Here is a 19,542-nt window from a genome sequence, read left to right on the forward strand (position 1 = left end):
GCTCTCTCTTTTTCACCTCACCAAGTATCCTGTGTGGCATCCCAAAATTAGCGACATGTCCGTGCCCTTATAAATGCTTGAAATGATGGCCTCTGGAAGCACTAAGCTTCAGGCAAAATTTTACTACTTGAAATACTATAAGTAGACTGCTTAATTTCTTCGCCTTGCTAATCCTATATACCTAAAAGACTCATCTTCACTAAGTTATTTATCTCAAGATGCAAGTATACCACATCACTATACAATTATGTATGGGATGAGGCCCACCTCAACATGCAACCACGCATGGAAAAATATTTTTTATCCTATGATTCCACTTATATTTAATAAATATTTTACAAGTAAGCATACTCAAACATAATAAATTGTATGTATTTTTATTTTGGCTCACATGTTATTTTACAAGTATGCATATTCCGCACGATCAAAAATCTTATTAAAAATATATTGCAACTAATTACCGTAACAACGTGCAGGGCATCCTCTAGTATATACTACTCGCTAACTAGTAAGTTATGTTACCCTTTGAGATTTCCAACACTGCAATTGCCGATGGAACTTTGTAATATGCGTGAACTGTATCAGCTGAGCTTAATTACAAGTTTGCAAGCCATAAATCACATGTGCTCATAAAGTAAAAGTAGGTACACCAAATAAACGACAGCGCATCAATGCAACCTCAAAATCAATCACCATGATAGAGCTGCCGGGTCACTGATAGAGTGATGTGCAATATTAGCTAGGGCCGTACACGTAATGTCACCACCAACCAACAAGATTGACAACGATTTCACTGGCCGATCTCCATATCTGAAGGTCCCAACTAAGTTGACACGCCAGACTTCAGCATAACAGTCCGGGCAGCAATTTGCCTCTAGCTTCTTCTTTGTCAGGCATGGAGAAGAGCAGGGTTCTTGTCGTTGGAGGCACCGGCTACATCGGCAGGAGGATCGTGAAGGCATGCCTAGTTCAGGGCCACGAGACGTACGTCCTGATGAGGCCGGAGATCGGCCCTGGCCTCGATGTCGAGAAGCTCCAGCTGCTGCTGTCGTTCAAGGCGCAGGGAGCGTGGCTCGTGGAGGCGTCGGTGGACGACCACCGGGGCCTCGTTGCCGCCGTGAAGCAGGTGGACGTGGTTGTCTCGGCCATGTCGGGGGTTCACTTCCGTGGCCACAAGCTCCTGCTGCAGCTCAAGCTGGTGGAGGCTATCAAAGAAGCTGGAAACGTCAAGGTAGTCTAATTCAGTCTGGGTGATTACTATGTCAGTATATACTACTCCCACCGCTCCTAAATATTTGTCTTTTTAAAGATTTCAAATGGACTACCACATACGGATATATCTACACCTATTTTAGAGTGTATATTCACTCATTTTGCTTCGTATGTAGTCACTTGTATAAATCTCTAGAAAGACAAATATTTAGAAACGGAGGGAGTACTTATATACAACTAGTAGTAATACTTAGTGGCGATCTGAACCGTTTGTCTCTATTTTTTTCTTGAACACTCATCCGTTTGTCTCTATCCAACAAAAAAATCGGTGCAACTCGACATTTCACTTCTACAACTAAAGTTGCTCGTAACTTTTTGTGCAACACTAAGTCCAATGGCGGATCTAGAATCTCAGCCTTGGGTATAATTTGGTTTTCGTAATTTGTGAAAAATTATACTATATATAGTATAATTTGGTTTCCATAATTTGTGAAAAAATATATTAACTTGCTAGGTATTTATTGCTCATTTGGTAGTCAAATTTTATTTTGCAATTTTGGAGGGGGCGGCATGGCAAACCTCTAGATCGCCCGTCCCTGACTATAAGTCTCACATATCACGATGTGAATTTGATCAGACATAGAAGTAGCAGTTTTTTCTCAATCGATCTAGAACAGCAAGTACATTTTTTAGAGAATAGCAAATACTCCCTCTGTATACTAATATAAAAGTGTTCAGATTAGTAAAGTAGTATTTCAAATGCTCTTATATTAGTTTACGGAGGGAGTACATTCATGTGTAAACGGTCTACAGTACTTTATAGATGACACCACCGTATTGCCGTGGGTGGCAGATTTGGATGTCTTCCAGACCTTTTGATGCTCCCAGCAATACATTCACGTCTAGAAGATTTTTTTAATAAAGAAGTAGATGTGAGACCCGTGTAAGAACCGAGGTTTGAACCCACGCCCGCTCGGAGGCAGTACTGCCCCCTGACCACTGAGCTGAGAGCTCATCGACAAAAATAAATGATCAACATTTTTTACAAAGAAAATAAGTTCAATCCCCACAAAAGCTAAAAGAATAAGTTCAGTATCCACGCCACTGATGAGCTCTGAGCAGACGGAGAGAGATAATCTGAATTACTGTGTGTTGGTCTTGACAAAAATAACAAACACCGACCTTCTGTAAAATCAGAGCGCTTGATTGGATACGTACTGGTAAATATCATCATCAGGCATGTTTGTGTAGCTGCTGAGTTGATGTGGGTCGGACGTTGCACATGCATCAATAGCGGCACTAGATCTCACTGTCACCCTTTTTTGGCTGGTGCATTATTTTTTGGCTGGTGCATTATTATTTTTGGCTGGTGCATTATTGGAGCTAGCATAGTTAGAAGACTTGGACCTCCCTCCCCTCCCTCGTGTCGCCCCGCTCGGGCGACCCGAGGGGCGAAACCCTAACCCCGCCGCCTCCCTCCCCTGCTCGCCCTCCCCTCGCCACCGCCCGAGGTCGTTGTGGCCGTGCTCATGGCGCGCCGCCGATGAAGGTGGCGGCGGGGCCCTCGCCGCCTCGCCTCACCCGCGGGGGGCCTCTGGATCTGGGGCGGCGGCCCCGGTGGGTGTGGCGTCGCCGGCTTCGGCTTCCGGTGGCGCGGACGCGGGTTGGCTGTTCTTGGCCGTGTGGACGGCGAGATCCCCAAAGAATGCGGGCCAGCGCGCACGGCAGCGTCAGCTCCGGCTGCGTCAGATCTGGCCGTCCCCACTGTCCTTCTTCTCCAGCGAGCCTCTCCCCCACCCAGATCCGACCTGCCTCTTCGTGGGGCCCCGGTTCTGCTTCGGGCGGGAGCGGTGTCAAGGATGCAAGACCGGGGGAAACGCCAGCCGCCATGCCGGCGGCGACGCCTGCGGGCGCCGCGCACCTTCCCGGAGGCGTCGTTCAGGTCTTGCCCCCATCCCCTTCCCCTTTGTCTCCCGGGAGAAATCCTCAACTTTGTTGGGCAGCGGCGACGCCCTTGGTGCCGTAACCTTCATGAAGGCGCTGTTTTGGGAACAAGGATGGGTTGTGGGCTTTGCTGTGGTGTAGGTGGAGTGTGTCGGCGGCGGCAGCATGCATCCAGCGGTGGCGGTGTCTCCCTGGGTGCTGGGTCAAGTTGTTGTGGTGCTCTGCGCCGGGCTGCAGTGTATTCCTCCGGTGCCCTTGGATCTCCAGGACGGGAGGGGATAGGGTTCCCCTCCTACGGTGGCTGCACTTCAGCTCGTCGACCGAGCCGTTGCTCCCAATCTGATCTTGGCCTTGCTGCTGCCCAATAGTGCATTCTGACTGCTCGCCCTCTTTCATGTCAGAACTATGGCATATGGTGTTGCTCTGCTCTAGGTGAGTCGTCGCCGGCATGTCGGGAATGCCTGGTTCCGCCCAAGTGGCTTCTTCGATGCCATCCTTCCAGGCTCTAGGGTGAGCATGTCCATCGTTCAACGGTGCGGCGCCTTCGAGCCAGGCGAGGAGGCAGGGGCCTTCTTTGACGATGGATCTGGACGGATGTGTCTTCTTCAAGCCCAGTTTGTTGTGGCAACGGCGTGCCTTGCATCGTCGTCAGTGCACTCTCCTGATCAGGATATCGCTTTCGCCTTGGCTTTCGGCGTGCAAGAGGTTAATGGCATCTCCAAGCTATATGCTCTTCGCCAATCTTCTACCTAGCTTGCTGTATGTGCATTGTGAGCAGCTCCCTGGCGCCCTTGTATCTTTGCTGTTTGTCTTCTTTATTTAGTTGGTGAGTGTTGTAATTTGGAGTTGTAATCCTGGCCGGTTGATGGCTTTGTTAATTCAAAGCCGGGCTCTTGCTTGAGCCTTTGTTCTAAAAAAAGTTAGAAGACTTTCCTTAGACGCACAAAAAACACCACTTAGAAGACATCGACTTTTTCTAGAAGCTAGCATTCTTATAATAAAACTATAAAACCAGAATTTGGTTAAATATTACTCCAAAACTATATACTTTATGTATTACAAAAATGTTATCACTGGATCAGTAATAAATATCTCATAAACCATGTACAAAATATAGTAGTTATTTTTCAAGATTTTGTATTAACCAACCAAAATATGTTGTATGTATCCCAACAGAGGAAGCACTATTTAAACTCTGTTCGAGACTACGGCAAGTAGAAACACATCAAATTTTGGAAAACATAAAAATAAACTCCAAGGAGGTCTTGGAATATGAGGAAAGCATTATTGTTGAACAATGGCTTCTTACTTAATATAGGTAATAGTACTCTGTGTTGGGATACTCAGGTCATTTGTTTAGAAAACAGTTTATCCCATCTGATTATTGGATGTCTCCTAAAATTTTCAAAAAAGAAAGTCAATGACCAAATATAAACAAGTAATTGCAGCTTTGAAAAAAAATCCTTCAGTACAATCTCTAAGGCCACTTTTGGTTACCTGCATGGTGGTTGGTATGTCATATCTAAATGAAATTGTTTACTTTTTGTGATGTTTGGTTGCCTGCATAAGGCCGTAGCTAGGTGTCCGTCATATGTAGAAAAAAGCCCCAAAAGGCCATATTAGGATGGCCGTTATTCAGGGCAGGCCTACACGCAACATGAAGTAGGGAATTTAAATCATTTCTTGTTGGCCAAGTTGCATCTCTCCCTCTATCTCACAGCTCATGCAAAACACATCCCTAAAACAATCATAAAGGTTATTTAACCTACGAACCCCACCAACCCTTATGCAAGCAATCAAACTATTAGCCCTTAAGGTTTTTGCATCTGGCTAGCCTTGTTCTCAGTGGGGCTGACTAGGGAACTGGTGATGAGGGTAACCAATAAACCAAACATGCCTAATTATTTACTTTGCTGCACAGTGGCTTCTTAGGACTCCATTTCTTTGCAACGGTGACCAAGCAACAAGCCATCACACCTTAAGACAACCTGCTCCGTGTTACAACAACAAATCTTACTAAAATCTATTATGAATTCAGTCGCACAAAATATATCTATTATGAATTAAGAAAAAAATAAATTAGTACTAGTGGGAATGTGTCCCACATAATCTTAGGTTGCAGTGCTTCACACCCGTCTCTCACACATGCATGCATGCAAACAAATAAGTAATACATGGAAGCATGACATTAGCAGATATTATCTTGGTTTTATTTTTGTTAAACTTTTATCTCCCAAACCAATAATCTGATTGATGACCCGCTTTCACCGTTGACTTCATCGTGACAAGATTTTTAAAACTAGATCCCGTGTTGATATGTTTTGATATAAAAAAACAGTAACTATCATGTTAATTCCACTTACTTACCATATTATAGCCATTTAATTATCAGGTTTATCATAACTTGGTTTCTAGATTAGTCAATATCATTATCTCCATACTATAATCTGGTAAGTAGACAGAGAAAAAATTGTAACCCTATGAAATAATATGCTAACCCAATATGAATAATCCCGCAAACCATGTACTATAAATTTGGTAACCGGCAGCGACGAAAAAAACATGGTAACACGAGATCGTGTTTTGAAGCCCTTGCCGAGAATAACTCGGTGAAAACGACTCGGTAATACGACAATGGTTTGTGAGATAAATCATTTTAAAAACCAATTTTACCAACAAATGCGATGATGAGAGGTGGAAAATTCTTACATGCATGTGCTCTCCCCTAGGAATTTCTCCAATAGGACCCCGTGGCTGTGTAAGACTAAGTGGGGGGCACTTAGATTTTCCCTTTAAATTAAGAATATGATATATTATGATTCTTTTTATGTTTTTGATAAATTGATCAAACTATCATTAACTATGAGCTTGCGTGCAGTCATAATAATTTTTTTTTCATGCAGCGTTTCCTACCATCGGAATTCGGCATGGACCCAGCAAGGATGAAGCATGCCCTTGAACCAGGAAGGATCACATTTAATGAGAAGATGGAGATAAGAAGGGCGATAGAAGAAGCAAACATTCCCCACACCTATATTTCTGCTAACTGCTTTGCTGCTTACTTTGGTCCTAACCTTGGTCAAATGCGTACCCTACTTCCACCCAAAGAGAAAGTTCACGTATATGGGGATGGCAACATCAAAGGTAAATCAATGTAAACATTACTAGACGTAGCATTATTTAATCCTAGTTGTATGACTCCTGGGCTTATCTGACTCTCTTGAGATTTCTACTTCTGAATGTGCGGTCATACAAACTATGTAGGGATATTCATGGACGAAGATGATGTTGCAACGTACACAATCAAGTCCATTGATGATCCACGGGCCTTGAACAAGACAATATATCTAAGACCGCCAGAAAACATCCTTAGTCAAAATGAGCTGATTGCTAAATGGGAAAAGCTCTCAGGAAAGGTTCTTGAGAAAATTCCCATTCAAAGTGATGAATTCTTGGCATCAATGAAAGGTAAGGGAAAAAACATTTATTGGTTGGGCATGAAGTATTATAAACTCAGCTTTGGTAGCATGGTGAAAGGGCCACATAGATTTCCCAGGAAAATATTGCCATCTTCTTTCTAGGACATGGAATTAACCGTGTGAAAATAATTTTTCAAATGTGAGAAGTTTTGCTTCTTTTAGTCCAGGAATTGTCTATTGCCGCCTAATATTTTTGAGGTAATTACCGCCTCATTAAGATAACAGGTTAATTTTCTTTGTTTGAACATGAAGTGAAGTCATGCCTTGTCCCCCACCCCTCAGCCCTGCGCAAAAAAGAAGCCATACGTTGTTCACACAATTTCTAATAGTTTTTACTTCGACACATGAAGTCATTACTTGCTACAGACAACATTAAAGTATAACTAATTATATATATATATATATATATGTGTGTGTGTGTGTGTGTGTGTGTGTGTGTGTGTGTGTGTGTGTGTGTGTGTGTGTGTGTGTGTGTGTGTGTCTTTTCTGAAACAATTGTATATTATAAGGAAACTATTTAGACTGGCTAGATGAAACATTGATCCATTACAATAACAGTTCATATTTAAATTAGTCATGAAATGATTTTCTCAACTCGTACAAAAATAGCAATCAAATTCTGCAAAAATGAAAACAGTCTGCATGAACTAAATTGATCAACGAAGTCATGTACATGATAATTTTGATTATAATCAAGTGCAAATTAAATATATGCGAGAAATATGATTCCCTCCACAAGCGACTTTGTTAATTTTAGTGTGTTGTTCGTAACTAGTAATTATATAATCTTTCACATTATACATTATTTAAGACTAGTTAGAGAAATTATTATTTGTATCCATCATTTCCTTAAAGAAAACTTACAAAAATCTAATTTCGCCCCAATTGTCCTACCTATTGGTCTACTCATGCAGGTACGGACCTTACTAATCAAGTTGGGGTAGGGCATTTCTACCACATTTTCTATGAGGGTTGCTTGACAAACTTTGACATCAATGAAAATGAGGAAGAAGCTTCTCTACTCTACCCAGATGTTCAGTACACCAGGATGGATGAGTACATGAAACGCTATTTGTAACAAAAAACATTATGAACCTGAACTATCTTCATGTAAGCTCAACAACAACAACACATGTTAAAGAATAAAGAGCATCTATGGTTGGAGAAAGATTTACTAATACATTACTCAACTTGGGCATAGTTATTCAAGTTATAATCAAGTCAAGTTATGTGTTATGTACCGTCTGTAGGTTCCATGGAGATGTTCTAGATTAAAAAAGAGTTCGATGTAAATTGAAATGAAGACTCCATTAGTTTGAAATAATTGGGATTATATTTCTTGTAACTTTGAACTTATAAAATATTTCTTATTGGTTTTGGATTTGATGTAATAGACTTCTAAATTATTTGGATTGTACGCCGATGAAAAATAGCTTTCAAGATACACGTCGTATAATGTGCGTGGGTGCCTCATGCATTACCTCGGCCGCGGCGGTGGCAACCCATTGTTAGGGAGCACCGTGACAGCGGCCGACGCGCGGCGTCGGACGTCACGCCCGACTAGGTCCTCATAGACCCCGACCTACCGTGGGCCTGGACTAAGGACTGGTCGAGGACCACCGTGGAGACGTTCGAGCGGTGTCGCCTCACTGACCATCTCGTCAAGATCGTGGTGGATGAGTCTCTGCGTCGCCGCCCTCGTCGTTAGCAAGGGCAAGGGGAGAATATCTGGTACTCCCACCTCTAGGATGCTCCCGGTGCTCCAAACTCGGCAGCATATTTTTAAATGGTCGAAAAATTCTGAAAAAGATCTAGCACATTGACACGACATCAATGTATGTTGTCAAAAAAATTCAAATCAAAATTCAAAACATTGCTCGAGATACAAAAATGACAAAATCGGCATCAATGTGATAATGGGCCAAATCTAAAGCCCAACTTATGTTGTGTACTGTTTACTGTCGAATTTCTCATTATGTTTCTCAAGCTATGTTTCGAATTTTTGATTTCAAATTTTGTGACAACATACATTCGTGTTGTGTCTATGTGCTGGATTTTTTTTCAGAATTGTTTGAACATTTAAAAATGAGCTACCGAGTTTGGAGCACCGGGAGCACCCTAGGGGTGGGAGCACTAGATATTCTCCCCAAGGGCAAGGCCTAGGTCGGCATCCGCGGCCGATGGGCCCTGTGCCAGGTGGCGGAGGAAGCCGATCGACTACACCACGAGAGCTCGGCGGCGGTCAATCAGGGTTGTTGTGGTCCCTATGCGCCCTAATATCGCTGGTGGAAAGACCGCGGCGACGATGGAGGAGTGCTGGCCATGGAGGCCACGCGTATGACGGAGCAGACGACTCCGGAGGAGCCGCTGACCAGGGAGGCCACGTGTACGAAGTCACCATCTGGTATCTCATGTAGTTCCGTTTGGTTTTTTGAAAATTTTAGTTGAACTTGTCAAATATCGTCCTGTTTGAATGTGATATATCAAACTTGCTTCAAGTTCCTCCGGTTTGCATGAAGTTCATTTGAAATATGGGCATACGTTTCAGTGGCGGAGCTAGCACAGGATCATTGGGGGGGCCAATGGCAAAATATGGGTTTATGAAGAGGCAAAACTCCCTATTTTTCCCAATCTATGCCATCACAAAAAAAATTCTTCAAAGAAGATCCCAGGCTTGGGGGGCCACAGCCCCCCCAGCCATACACATACCTCCGCCAGTGATACGTTTGGTCCATTCTGTGGCCGGCTCCCGTATCTGTGTCTGCAGACGTTTAGTGTGTGCGATTTAGGGCACGCCGTTGGAGATGCCTTATGTTACCTCTTGAGATTTTCAACGGTAAGTTTAAGTCCAGTACAATGGCGGATGGAACTTTGTAACATGCGTGAACTGTATCAGCTGAGCTCACAAGTTTGCAAGCCATAAATCACATGTGCTCATAATAAAAGTAGGTAGGAGTACATCAAATACACGACAGCTCATCAATGCGGCCTCAAAATCAACCACCATGATAGAGCTGCCGGCCGGGTCACTGATAGAGTGATGCGCAATATCAGCTAGGGCCGTACACGTAACGTAACCAACCTACCACCAGGTTGACAGCGATTTCACTGACCGATCTCCATATCTTGTGAAGGTCCCAACCAGGTCGACACACCACACCAGGCAGTCGGCAAGCAGCGATTTGCATCTAGAGGCATGGAGAAGAGCAGGGTGCTTGTCGTTGGAGGCACTGGCTACATCGGCAGGAGGATCGTGAAGGCGAGCTTAGCTCAGGGCCACGAGACCTATGTGCTGATGAGGCCGGAGATCGGCCTCGACATCGACAAGCTCCAGATGCTGCTGTCGTTCAAGGCGCAGGGAGCGCGGCTCCTGGAGGCGTCGCTCGACGACCACCAGGGCCTCGTCGCCGCCGTGAAGCAGGTGGACGTGGTGGTGTCGGCCATGTCCGGTGTTCACTTCCGTAGCCACAACCTCCACCTGCAGCTCAAGCTCGTGGAGGCCATCAAGGAAGCCGGAAATGTCAAGGTAGGCTAACTCGCTCAGCCGAATTAATATGTGAATATATATATATGCAAATATTCTCTCTGTTCCTAAATATAAGTCTTTTTATAGATTTCAATATGAACTATATACGGAGCAAAATGAGTGAATCTACACTCTATAATATGTCTATACATTCGTATGTAGTCCATACTGAAATCTCTAAAAATGACTTATATTTGAGAACGAAGGGAGTATAAGTTAGTGTGAACTTTTTCTCGCAAAAAAAAGTTTGTATGCACCATTTTTTGGGAGGAAAGTATGAAGTTTATTACTTTTAGTTAGTTGATGACGACCTTCAACCGTTGTCTCTTTCTAACAAAACAATTCGGTTCAACTGGAAAATTACATTTCTATATACACGGCAAGTTTCTCGCAGCTTTTTGTGCAACACAAACTCTCACCATGTGCATTTGATCGACCTGTAGAAAATTATAAGTAGCAATTTCGAAATTCCTTTTTTATTACATGCATAAGAACCTATGTTTGATACTCGCTAAAGCTGGGTTTTTTGTGTGCATTTTTGGAGGATTCCGTCTGCTATGCATCTGCTCCAATACTCTCCAGTTTTTTCGTACATACATAGAAAGAAAATGCACAAAGTATATTTTGATCTGTCTTGACCAAATAACGAGCACCAACCTCCAGTAAAATGAAAGCCTTTGCTTGGCTACTTTCTGGTAAAATATCATCTTCTCTATTATTGGTCGTAACTGTTGAATTGACGTGGGTCACGGAAGTTGCACACAGCAACAGCAACGCTAGATCTCACTCTTCCCTTTTTCGCTGGTGCATTATTGGAGCTTCATTCGTAAGGAAGAAAAAGATATAAGAACTAGGTTCCCTTCTTCTATGCCATTTCATTTATAGCATTAATTATACTTAGTACCATGATTTTGTATCTCATAAACCGCATACAAATATAGTTATTTGTCAAGATCTTTTATTAACCAGCCAAAATATGTCTTATGTATCCCAGCGGAGGGGTATTATTTAAACTCTGTTCGAGACTATACCATGTGGAAACACATCAAAACTTGAAGGCGTGGAGGATATGAAGCAGTGGCCAACAGAGAGGGGAAAGCCGTACTGTAATAGTGTTGAACAATAGCCTCTCAGTCAACCTAGGAATCTCTCGTTCTAAGGTGTATTTTTTCAAGTTCAACTTTCTATATTTAACCAAGTTTCAGAGAAAAAAGTTCCATACCAACATTGCCAAAGGAGTCCATTAGATCCACCACGGAATGTATTCCATAGTGTATTCATTTGGCATTCTAGATACCGAAAAAAAAATCCCCATAAACTTGGTCCAATATAAAGATGTCTAACTGTTCAAAAAAGTAGTGTGCCTTATATTTTGGAAAGAATGAAGTAGATAATACTCCCATCGTTCCATATTATTTTTAGCTCAAACGGATGCATGAAGCACTAAAACACATCTAGATACATCCATTTTAACGACAACTAATATGGGACGGAGGGAGTTGTACTCCAAGTTTGGACGTGTTACCTTTTGCAGAAATTGTTCAACTCATATGATTAACAGCTCATGTTAGTTAGGATGTCTCTTTTTCCAAAAAATAGTCGACAACAAAATATGCACATGTATTTTCTTTGCAGGGATATGCACAAGTACTTTAGTTAGCAGCATTGAATAGCTTCACCACCACATGAAATCTTCACTTTTCTGTTGTTTGTTTTCACTGGTTATCTTTCCTCCCCCCCCCCCTTTTCCTCCAATCTTCCCAATAAATTTCCGTTGAGTGGTCCTTTGGTTTCTATTTTTCTTTTTCCTTCCTTTATTTAATTTAATTCCATCTGGTTTTCTCTAGGTTTATTTTTTACCTTTTGATTTTTTTTCATTTTTCATAATTTTTCAACTTATTTCTTTTTTCCTTTTCATTTCCTTTTCCATTTTAGAGTCTGTGAATATTTCTGAGGATACAACAACATCATTAAGAATTCTTGAATAATTTTTAAATACAAGAAAATTTATGAAAATAAACGGACTTTTTATAAGTAGTAAACTTTCTAATTTCAAGAACATCATTAAAATACACAAAAACAGAAAACAAGATAACATTTATAATACCAATGATATTTTTTATAATTTGTGTTTTCTAAAAAAATTGTGAACATTTCACTTAAAATTCTGTTATATTTTCATAACATACGTGGACAATTTTTAGAATCTTGTAACTACGCGTTCTTAAAATATGTAACTAAATTGTGCATCCTCCTTCTTAGAGAAAACGGGGAAAAGAGACATATAATTGCTCCAGTGTCGGAGTGTTGAAGTGCCTAGTCCCTCGCTACTATGCGCATTCCCTCCAGTACAATGTGCCGGAGGAGCTCCTTTGTGACACTTTGTGCATCCCAATGTCGCCCAGAAGCACAAAGAATCCCTACCTTCGTTGTGACACTCTGTCCATCAAAATGTCGCCTAGAAGCACAGAGCATCCCTACAATTTTGAAATTTCTGAACATTTATAGGGAAAACCAATTTTTCAAATCCGAACATTCATTTAATTTTTGAAACAGAGTTGAAAATGTGAAGATTTCTGAAATCTGTTTTTTTTAAATTCGATCATAATATTTTAATTACGAAAATTGAAGCATTTTTAAATTTAAGAACAATTGTTCACAACATGAACTGTTCTGAAATACTGAACATAACTTGAAAACACAATCATTATTTGAATTTCCAAAGATTTTTGAAAAAGAGAACGTTTAAAAAAATGATGAACAAACATTTTTAGAAATTATCAACTATTCTTGGGAATGGGAATTTTTTTGAATTTGTGATTTAAGAAAACGAACTTTTTCCAAAATTTCCAATCATTAGGAAAAACTATTTGAAAAAGCAAAAAACAATTCACAAAAAAGGAACATGAAAAAATAAAAATAAAGCCTGTTAAATGAAACAGTAGATAATAAAAAAATAGAAAATAAAAAATGGACCTAAACCTGTAAAGATGCTAAGAATGTTCCAAAATTGTCCATTTAGGGTGCTCGCTCGCTCTAGCCTATGCATTTCAGTGCCATTTCATCAAAAAGCGCATAATATATGCCACGGAGGAGGAGAGCTCCTTTTCGGCGCCCTAAGCGTCGCTTAGGCTAGTCGGCGCTCAAAGGTGAGCGGTAGTTGGCCAGCCCAGCTTGCTCGCAACCAGTGCATGCTCAAAAAGAAACAAACAGGAAGAAGAAAAAAACTTCCCCATGTTATTCTGCATGATGTACGATTCAAACCTGCATTCCAGCGTCCACCAACTTGGCTAAATAACCATTGGCGTGTTACATCCAAAAAACAGCACCATTGGCCCATGGCTCAGTCCCAGTAAAAGATTATTTGTAAAAAGAAAACAAAAATTTGAAGAAGAATTCACGAATTTTAGAAAAGTCCATCAATTTTTAAAAAATCATGGATCTCAAATTTTTTTACAAAATAAGGAAAACATTTAAAACAATCATTAATTTGAAAAAAGTTCACCGAATTTTCAAAAAAATTACTGATTTGCAAACAGTTTGGTTCATCGATTTTGATAAAAAAAAGTTCATCAGATTTTTTCTAAAACACAGATTTGAAAAAGGTTCTTCGATTTTGATAAAATAAATTCACGAATTTGAAAACTTTTCAGATTTCCAAAAAGTTCACAAATTTTAAAAAATTATGAATTTGGAAAAGTTCATCAGTTTTGAAAAACAAATCACGATCTCGAAAAAAGAACATTGCAACCGTGACATGGGCCACCCAGTATTCGCCTCCGGTTGTTCCCTCGCTCCCCTGTCTCTGGTTAGCTTTTTTCGCTTGTCTTTCCGTGATGTTGATGACCTCAATAATTGTTGACAGGTTTTTTGAAAAATACAAATTTAAAAATATACTGGTCAACTCAGGAAAATGTTTTCAATTTATTTTAACGAATTTATATTTTTTTAATATTTAAAAAGAAATCATCGTAAGTTATTGTAAAGTTAATGGGATGGAAAGAAATCACCAATTTTAATAAATGATTGAATTTTATAAAAATAGCACAAATATGAAAATATGTTCCACAAATTTTTTAAATGTTCATGTATTAAAAAAAATTATGTCTAATTAAACTAGGTAAAAGGAGAAAATGAAGGAAAACATGAGAAAATCTGCATAAGCACAAAGAAAATGAAAAAAAATCACCCAGACTAGATTCTACGTTTTGGAAGCTTACCAACAACGGGAGGAAGCTTCCCGCTCAGCTTATATGGGCCTATCCTTGAGCGGGATGCTAGAGCCGGGTGTGTGAAACTTATCGCCCTATTTTGCCCCTAGGAAATTCCGACTCACCAACCCTCATTGCCTTCAAAAGTTTCACAATTTTTTTAAAATGCTTGCAATTTGACAAATGTTCATGAATTTGGAAAATATTTAAAAAAATTAGAAAAATTTCATGAATTTAAAAATATTTGCTAATATAAAATATGTTCACGAATTTAAAAATCATGGTCTTGAAAAATGTTAATGGACTTCAAAATGTTCAAAAAATTTAGAAATATTCACCAATATTAAAAGTGTCCATGATTTTTTTTAAATATGGATTTTCAAAATTGAAGAAATAATTGGAATAAAACTAAAAGGAAAAACCGAAGAAAATATCAGTTAAACCTATGGAGGACAGGAAGGAAATCAAATCAGAAAGACGACCCAAAAGCGTTCAAAAACCTTCCATTTACCGTGAACTCAAGGAGCGTACACATACGGGCCCATTACTGAGAACAACTCTCGGGAGGGTGTGCTTTCTGTACCATTTAGTCTCCGGAAGGTTTCCTGAAGTTCAAGTTCAATGTTGATGCGGGATTTGTCAAGGTCTTGGCTAGAGGTGCCGAGGCGGTTGTGTGCGGGGCATATTAGCATAATGTAAATGCTTATAATTTAGTGGTCAGCCATGGGATACCGCCATGGGGCCCATGAATATTAATGAATGAAGACCACTATTTTCCCCTATAAAAGGCAAGGCTGGAAATAGGAGATGCGAACAAACTATTAGCACTTAAAAAAATTCATCGAGTCGAGTGAGCTTGGCTAGGGAACTGATGCAGGTAACAAAACAAGCCCTTCTTGAAACTCCCTATTTTAGCAGTGCCCAAGCAACAAGCCATAACACCTTAAGACCGCCTAATCGGCGTGACATTGTTTTTTTTGCTAAAAACCCACGTTTTGTTTATGTGTGTGTGTGTGTGCGTGCGTGCGTGTGCGTGTGCGTGCGCGTGTGCGTGTGCGTGTGCGTGTGTGTGTGTGTGTGGCGATCCTTCTTAATTTTTTTTAAATTGATAGAGGCATCATTAACTATGACCTCACATACATTCATAATGAACATACAATTTTGCATGCAGCGTTTCCTACCATCTGAATTCGGCATGGACCCAGCAAGGATGGGGCATGCCCTTGAACCAGGAAGGATCACCTTTGATGAGAAGATGGAGATAAGAAGGGCGATAGAAGAAGGAAACATTCCCCACACCTACATTTCTGCTAATTGCTTTGCTGCTTACTTTGTTCCTAACCTATGTCAAATGTGTACCCTTCTTCCACCCAAGGAGAAGGTTCACGTCTATGGAGATGGCAACGTCAAAGGTACCATCAACAAATATTACTTGTACTATTTAATTTCTCCTAGTTTTTAAGACTCCTACTTTTGAGTGTATTTGACTCCCTTCGGATTTCCACTTTTGATTGTATATTGTTATATCATACTATGCAGCGATATTCGTGGACGAAGATGACATTGCAGCATACACAATCAAGTGCGTTGATGATCCACGGGCCTTGAACAAGACAATATACCTACGGCCACAGGAAAACATCCTTAGTCAAAATGAGTTGATTGCTAAATGGGAAAAGCTCTCAGGAAAGGTTCTTAAGAAAATTCCCATTCCGAGTGATGAATTCTTGGTATCAATGAAAGGTAAGAAAAATCATTTATTTGTTGAGTATACAGTATTTGAAATCTCAGCTTATTAGTACAAAAATGGTGAAAGGGCGACGTGGAATTTCTTGGAAAATATTACCATTTTTTCATGCCATCTCCTTACAAGGGCAATGGATTAATTGTGTGAAAATATATTTTCATTGTATATAACCGTTTTTGCTTCTGGGGAGTATCTTAGGACATGTGTACAACATAATTATGTCTGTCTTCTCCCATAAATTTGGGAGAGAGAGAAGCATGACTTCATCTAGCCAAGGAATTATCACTTCACTAAGATAATCGCCTTAACTATTCTTTTCTTTTACACAAAGTAGGCATACCTTGTTCACATGATCTCTAATAGTTTCTATTTTTGACACATGAAATCATTTAAGAATAACTAATGATTTCTAATAGTTTTATTTTTGACAACATTAAAGAATAACTAATTAACTTAGATTTATTATTTATTCCGATTATCATTTATGAGGATGCGCAAGTCATCCTCGCCATTCTAGACGACTCTCTTATGGAAGTGGAAATATAGAATTAAGTGCATGATTTTCTCCACGAGAAATAGTAAACATTATCATATTTTTATTATTATTAAATACTTCTATTTGGAAGCAATTATTTGGTATGAAAACTATTTATATTGCAAAATGAATTTTCTAATTATACTTAGATTGGTCACGAACAGACTTTTAAATTCATATAGAACATAGCGATCAAAGATCTTTAAAACTAAAATACCATAGCCATGCATTAGATAATATATGAAGTCATGTACATGATCATAAATTATAATTAAATACAGATTAGATAAATGTGAGAAATATGATTCCTCCACCATAAGAATTCTTTTTTTTGAGCATCAGTACAGACACAAGCGCTCATATACACGCGCATACACTCACCCCTATGAACGCACACACGCACACCCTACCCCTATGTACACCTCCGAGAGACTGAGCCAGCATATCATCTTGAGATTTATGAAGCCACCTACCTCCTCCCACTGAAAGCGCATGACCGGAAATCCTGAAAAAAATCCAGGAATAATGCGAGCACCAGGATTTGAACCCTGGTGGGTTGGGGATACCACTGTCCACCTAACCATCTCAACCACAGGTCGGTTCGCCCATAAGAATTCTTTTGTTGTTGTGTTGTGCGTATCCATAGCGTTTACTTATGTTATTTAAGACCTCTTTTTAGAACCTTGCAAAATCTAGTTTCACCCCCAATTGACATACCTATTACATATTCTACTCGCATGCAGGTACAGACCTTGCTAATCAGGTGGGGATAGGGCATTACTATCACATTTTTTATGAGGGTTGCTTGACAAACTTTGACATCAGAGATGATGGGGAAGAAGAGGCTTCTCTACTCTACCCAGAGGTTCAGTACACCAGGATGGACGAGTACATGCAACACTATTTATAACTACAAACTTGATGAACCTGAACTCTATTTTCTCAACGACACCAGCACACAGTATGCACCACCTATGTTTGAAGAAAGTTCCATTGATATGTTACTCAACATGGGCATAGTTATTGACATTGTAATCAAGTTAATGATGTGTTATGTACCATCTGTAAGTTCCGTGGAGACAGGGCCGTCTCCAGGAAATAGGGGCCCCGGTGCGAAACGCAAAATGAGGCCCCAAATTTTGAAATTTGCATATGCTAACAAACTAACATAAATAAATCATACTCTCTAATTTCATGTAAAATTTATTCATGTATATAATACCAGTGCTAAAAATCTAAAAGTATGGGTCGCAAAATCCAGGTGTGCTCGAGGTAGGAGTTTTAAGTGAAATCAACTAATTGAAAAAGAAAATATAAATTTGGTACCCCGTGGTATTTCATCAAACTAAGCACTTCAAAAGGCACAAAACTCACTCACCTCACCCTGCCATCATGAGCTGAGCTGCTGTGTACTCCATTGTGCCTCCTAACCCGCAGCCTGAAGAGAGAAATCAAAGCTCACTCACCACGCGCCCTGCCATCCTATCTGGACAGAAGGAGATACATAATTTGAGGAAAAATATTCTCTATGGAAAATTGATGCAGGAGTGGGGAATAAAAGGAGGGCGGACTAGCTAAATGCCAAAGCATCGGATGAAGCGCAATAGAAAAATATATTGAAGGTGAAAACGGCTACTATTGCTAACTCGCTATTATTATTGGTGAAACAATTGCCTGAAACCCAAATCATAGATGTAAAATAGAAGATAATTTAGGAGAAGGAATCATGAGAAGAAGCTTCAGAGCTTACGTACGGAGAAGTGAGGAAACTGGGGGATCACAAAGCCATGCCGCCATGGCCAGGATCGATCTGCCTTCAACGTTGGTCCACCGCCATCCGCCATTCCCGTGGGGAGGAGGGGAGTCCGGACGTGAGTCACTCTTGGGGGAGGAGAGGAGGTGGCGCACAATCGAGACAGAGGTGGAAGTTCGAGGGAAGGCGGCGGGTTACCGATTTCTCGGGGCGCAGGACCTACGACGACTCGTATCAGATCAGCCTGATTTTTCGCATCAGATCAGGCTGATGAACCGGGGTGGTTTCAACTATTTTTTTTACAGGCTGATGTTGGTATTCCCCGATCGGGGGCCCTGTGCGATCGCACCGTTCGCACAGCCTTGTCGACGGGCCTGCGTGGAGATTCCCTAGAAAAATGGTGTTCCATGGAAATGGAAATGAAGACTCCATCAGTTTGCAATAGTGTGGATTCTATTTTCTTTAGCTTTGAACTTATAAAAATTTAATATTTATTTGAATTAGCTGTAAGGAACTTTCAGTTTATTATTTGGATTGTATGTATATGAAAACTAGTTGTAGCATACATGCCGTAAAATGTTCTATCCTTGAATATTTCAACCACTAATCATGTATAGTCTCGAACTTACGAATGCTAGCCAATACTTACATGATACACGCAAAATGAAATAACCGCGTAGATTTAGGGTTACCAAGAGCCATGTAAGGAATTTCACGCTATACTCAAGGAGCTTAGTCCAGGTCAACAAGAAGACATTGGGTATGAGGTAAAAGCTTGGATGTTAAGGTCATTGGATAGGTATGATGATGCTGCACTCGCTCAAGTTAATTTTTTTCATATAAAATCTTTAGCCAAGGAGCAAGTACAGAGAAGGATGTTGAAGATAAATCCACAAGGCTAGAATGAGATAGGGAGAAAGCTTCAGTTGAAGGAAGATAAATATTTAGTGAAAAGCCATGGAAGCAAGCATTGTGGATGATATTTAGTAAGGTTGCACCCAAGCTTCTAGTTGTCAATGTGTTGTTGCTAGAATAATTGAATGTTTAGTTGTTTAATATCTTGAGCGAGTTGTTGATTAATGGTTTCTGAAGGTTTCTAAGAAAGGGAGGGTTGGCTCTCACGATGCAGGTATGC

At 40.4% G+C, this 19,542-nt stretch overlaps 2 protein-coding genes across 2 annotated transcripts; both read left to right on the forward strand.

Annotated features, from left to right (window-relative positions):
• Window positions 1-829: 829 nt before the first annotated feature.
• LOC123043537 (isoflavone reductase homolog) lies at window positions 830-8,021 on the forward strand. Its single transcript, XM_044466021.1, has 4 exons — window positions 830-1,231; window positions 6,060-6,300; window positions 6,421-6,624; window positions 7,550-8,021. The coding sequence occupies exons 1-4, from the start codon at window positions 896-898 to the stop codon at window positions 7,711-7,713; spliced, it is 945 nt and encodes a 314-aa protein (XP_044321956.1). The 5' UTR covers window positions 830-895; the 3' UTR covers window positions 7,714-8,021.
• Window positions 8,022-9,771: 1,750 nt separating this feature from the next.
• On the forward strand, window positions 9,772-17,732 carry LOC123043538 (isoflavone reductase homolog). Its single transcript, XM_044466023.1, has 4 exons — window positions 9,772-10,161; window positions 15,544-15,784; window positions 15,912-16,115; window positions 17,398-17,732. The coding sequence occupies exons 1-4, from the start codon at window positions 9,832-9,834 to the stop codon at window positions 17,562-17,564; spliced, it is 942 nt and encodes a 313-aa protein (XP_044321958.1). The 5' UTR covers window positions 9,772-9,831; the 3' UTR covers window positions 17,565-17,732.
• The last annotated feature ends 1,810 nt before the right edge of the window (window positions 17,733-19,542 follow it).

The sequence above is a fragment of the Triticum aestivum genome, chromosome 2B (genome assembly GCF_018294505.1).
Source record: "Triticum aestivum cultivar Chinese Spring chromosome 2B, IWGSC CS RefSeq v2.1, whole genome shotgun sequence".
In the NCBI taxonomy this organism is placed as follows: domain Eukaryota; kingdom Viridiplantae; phylum Streptophyta; class Magnoliopsida; order Poales; family Poaceae; genus Triticum; species Triticum aestivum.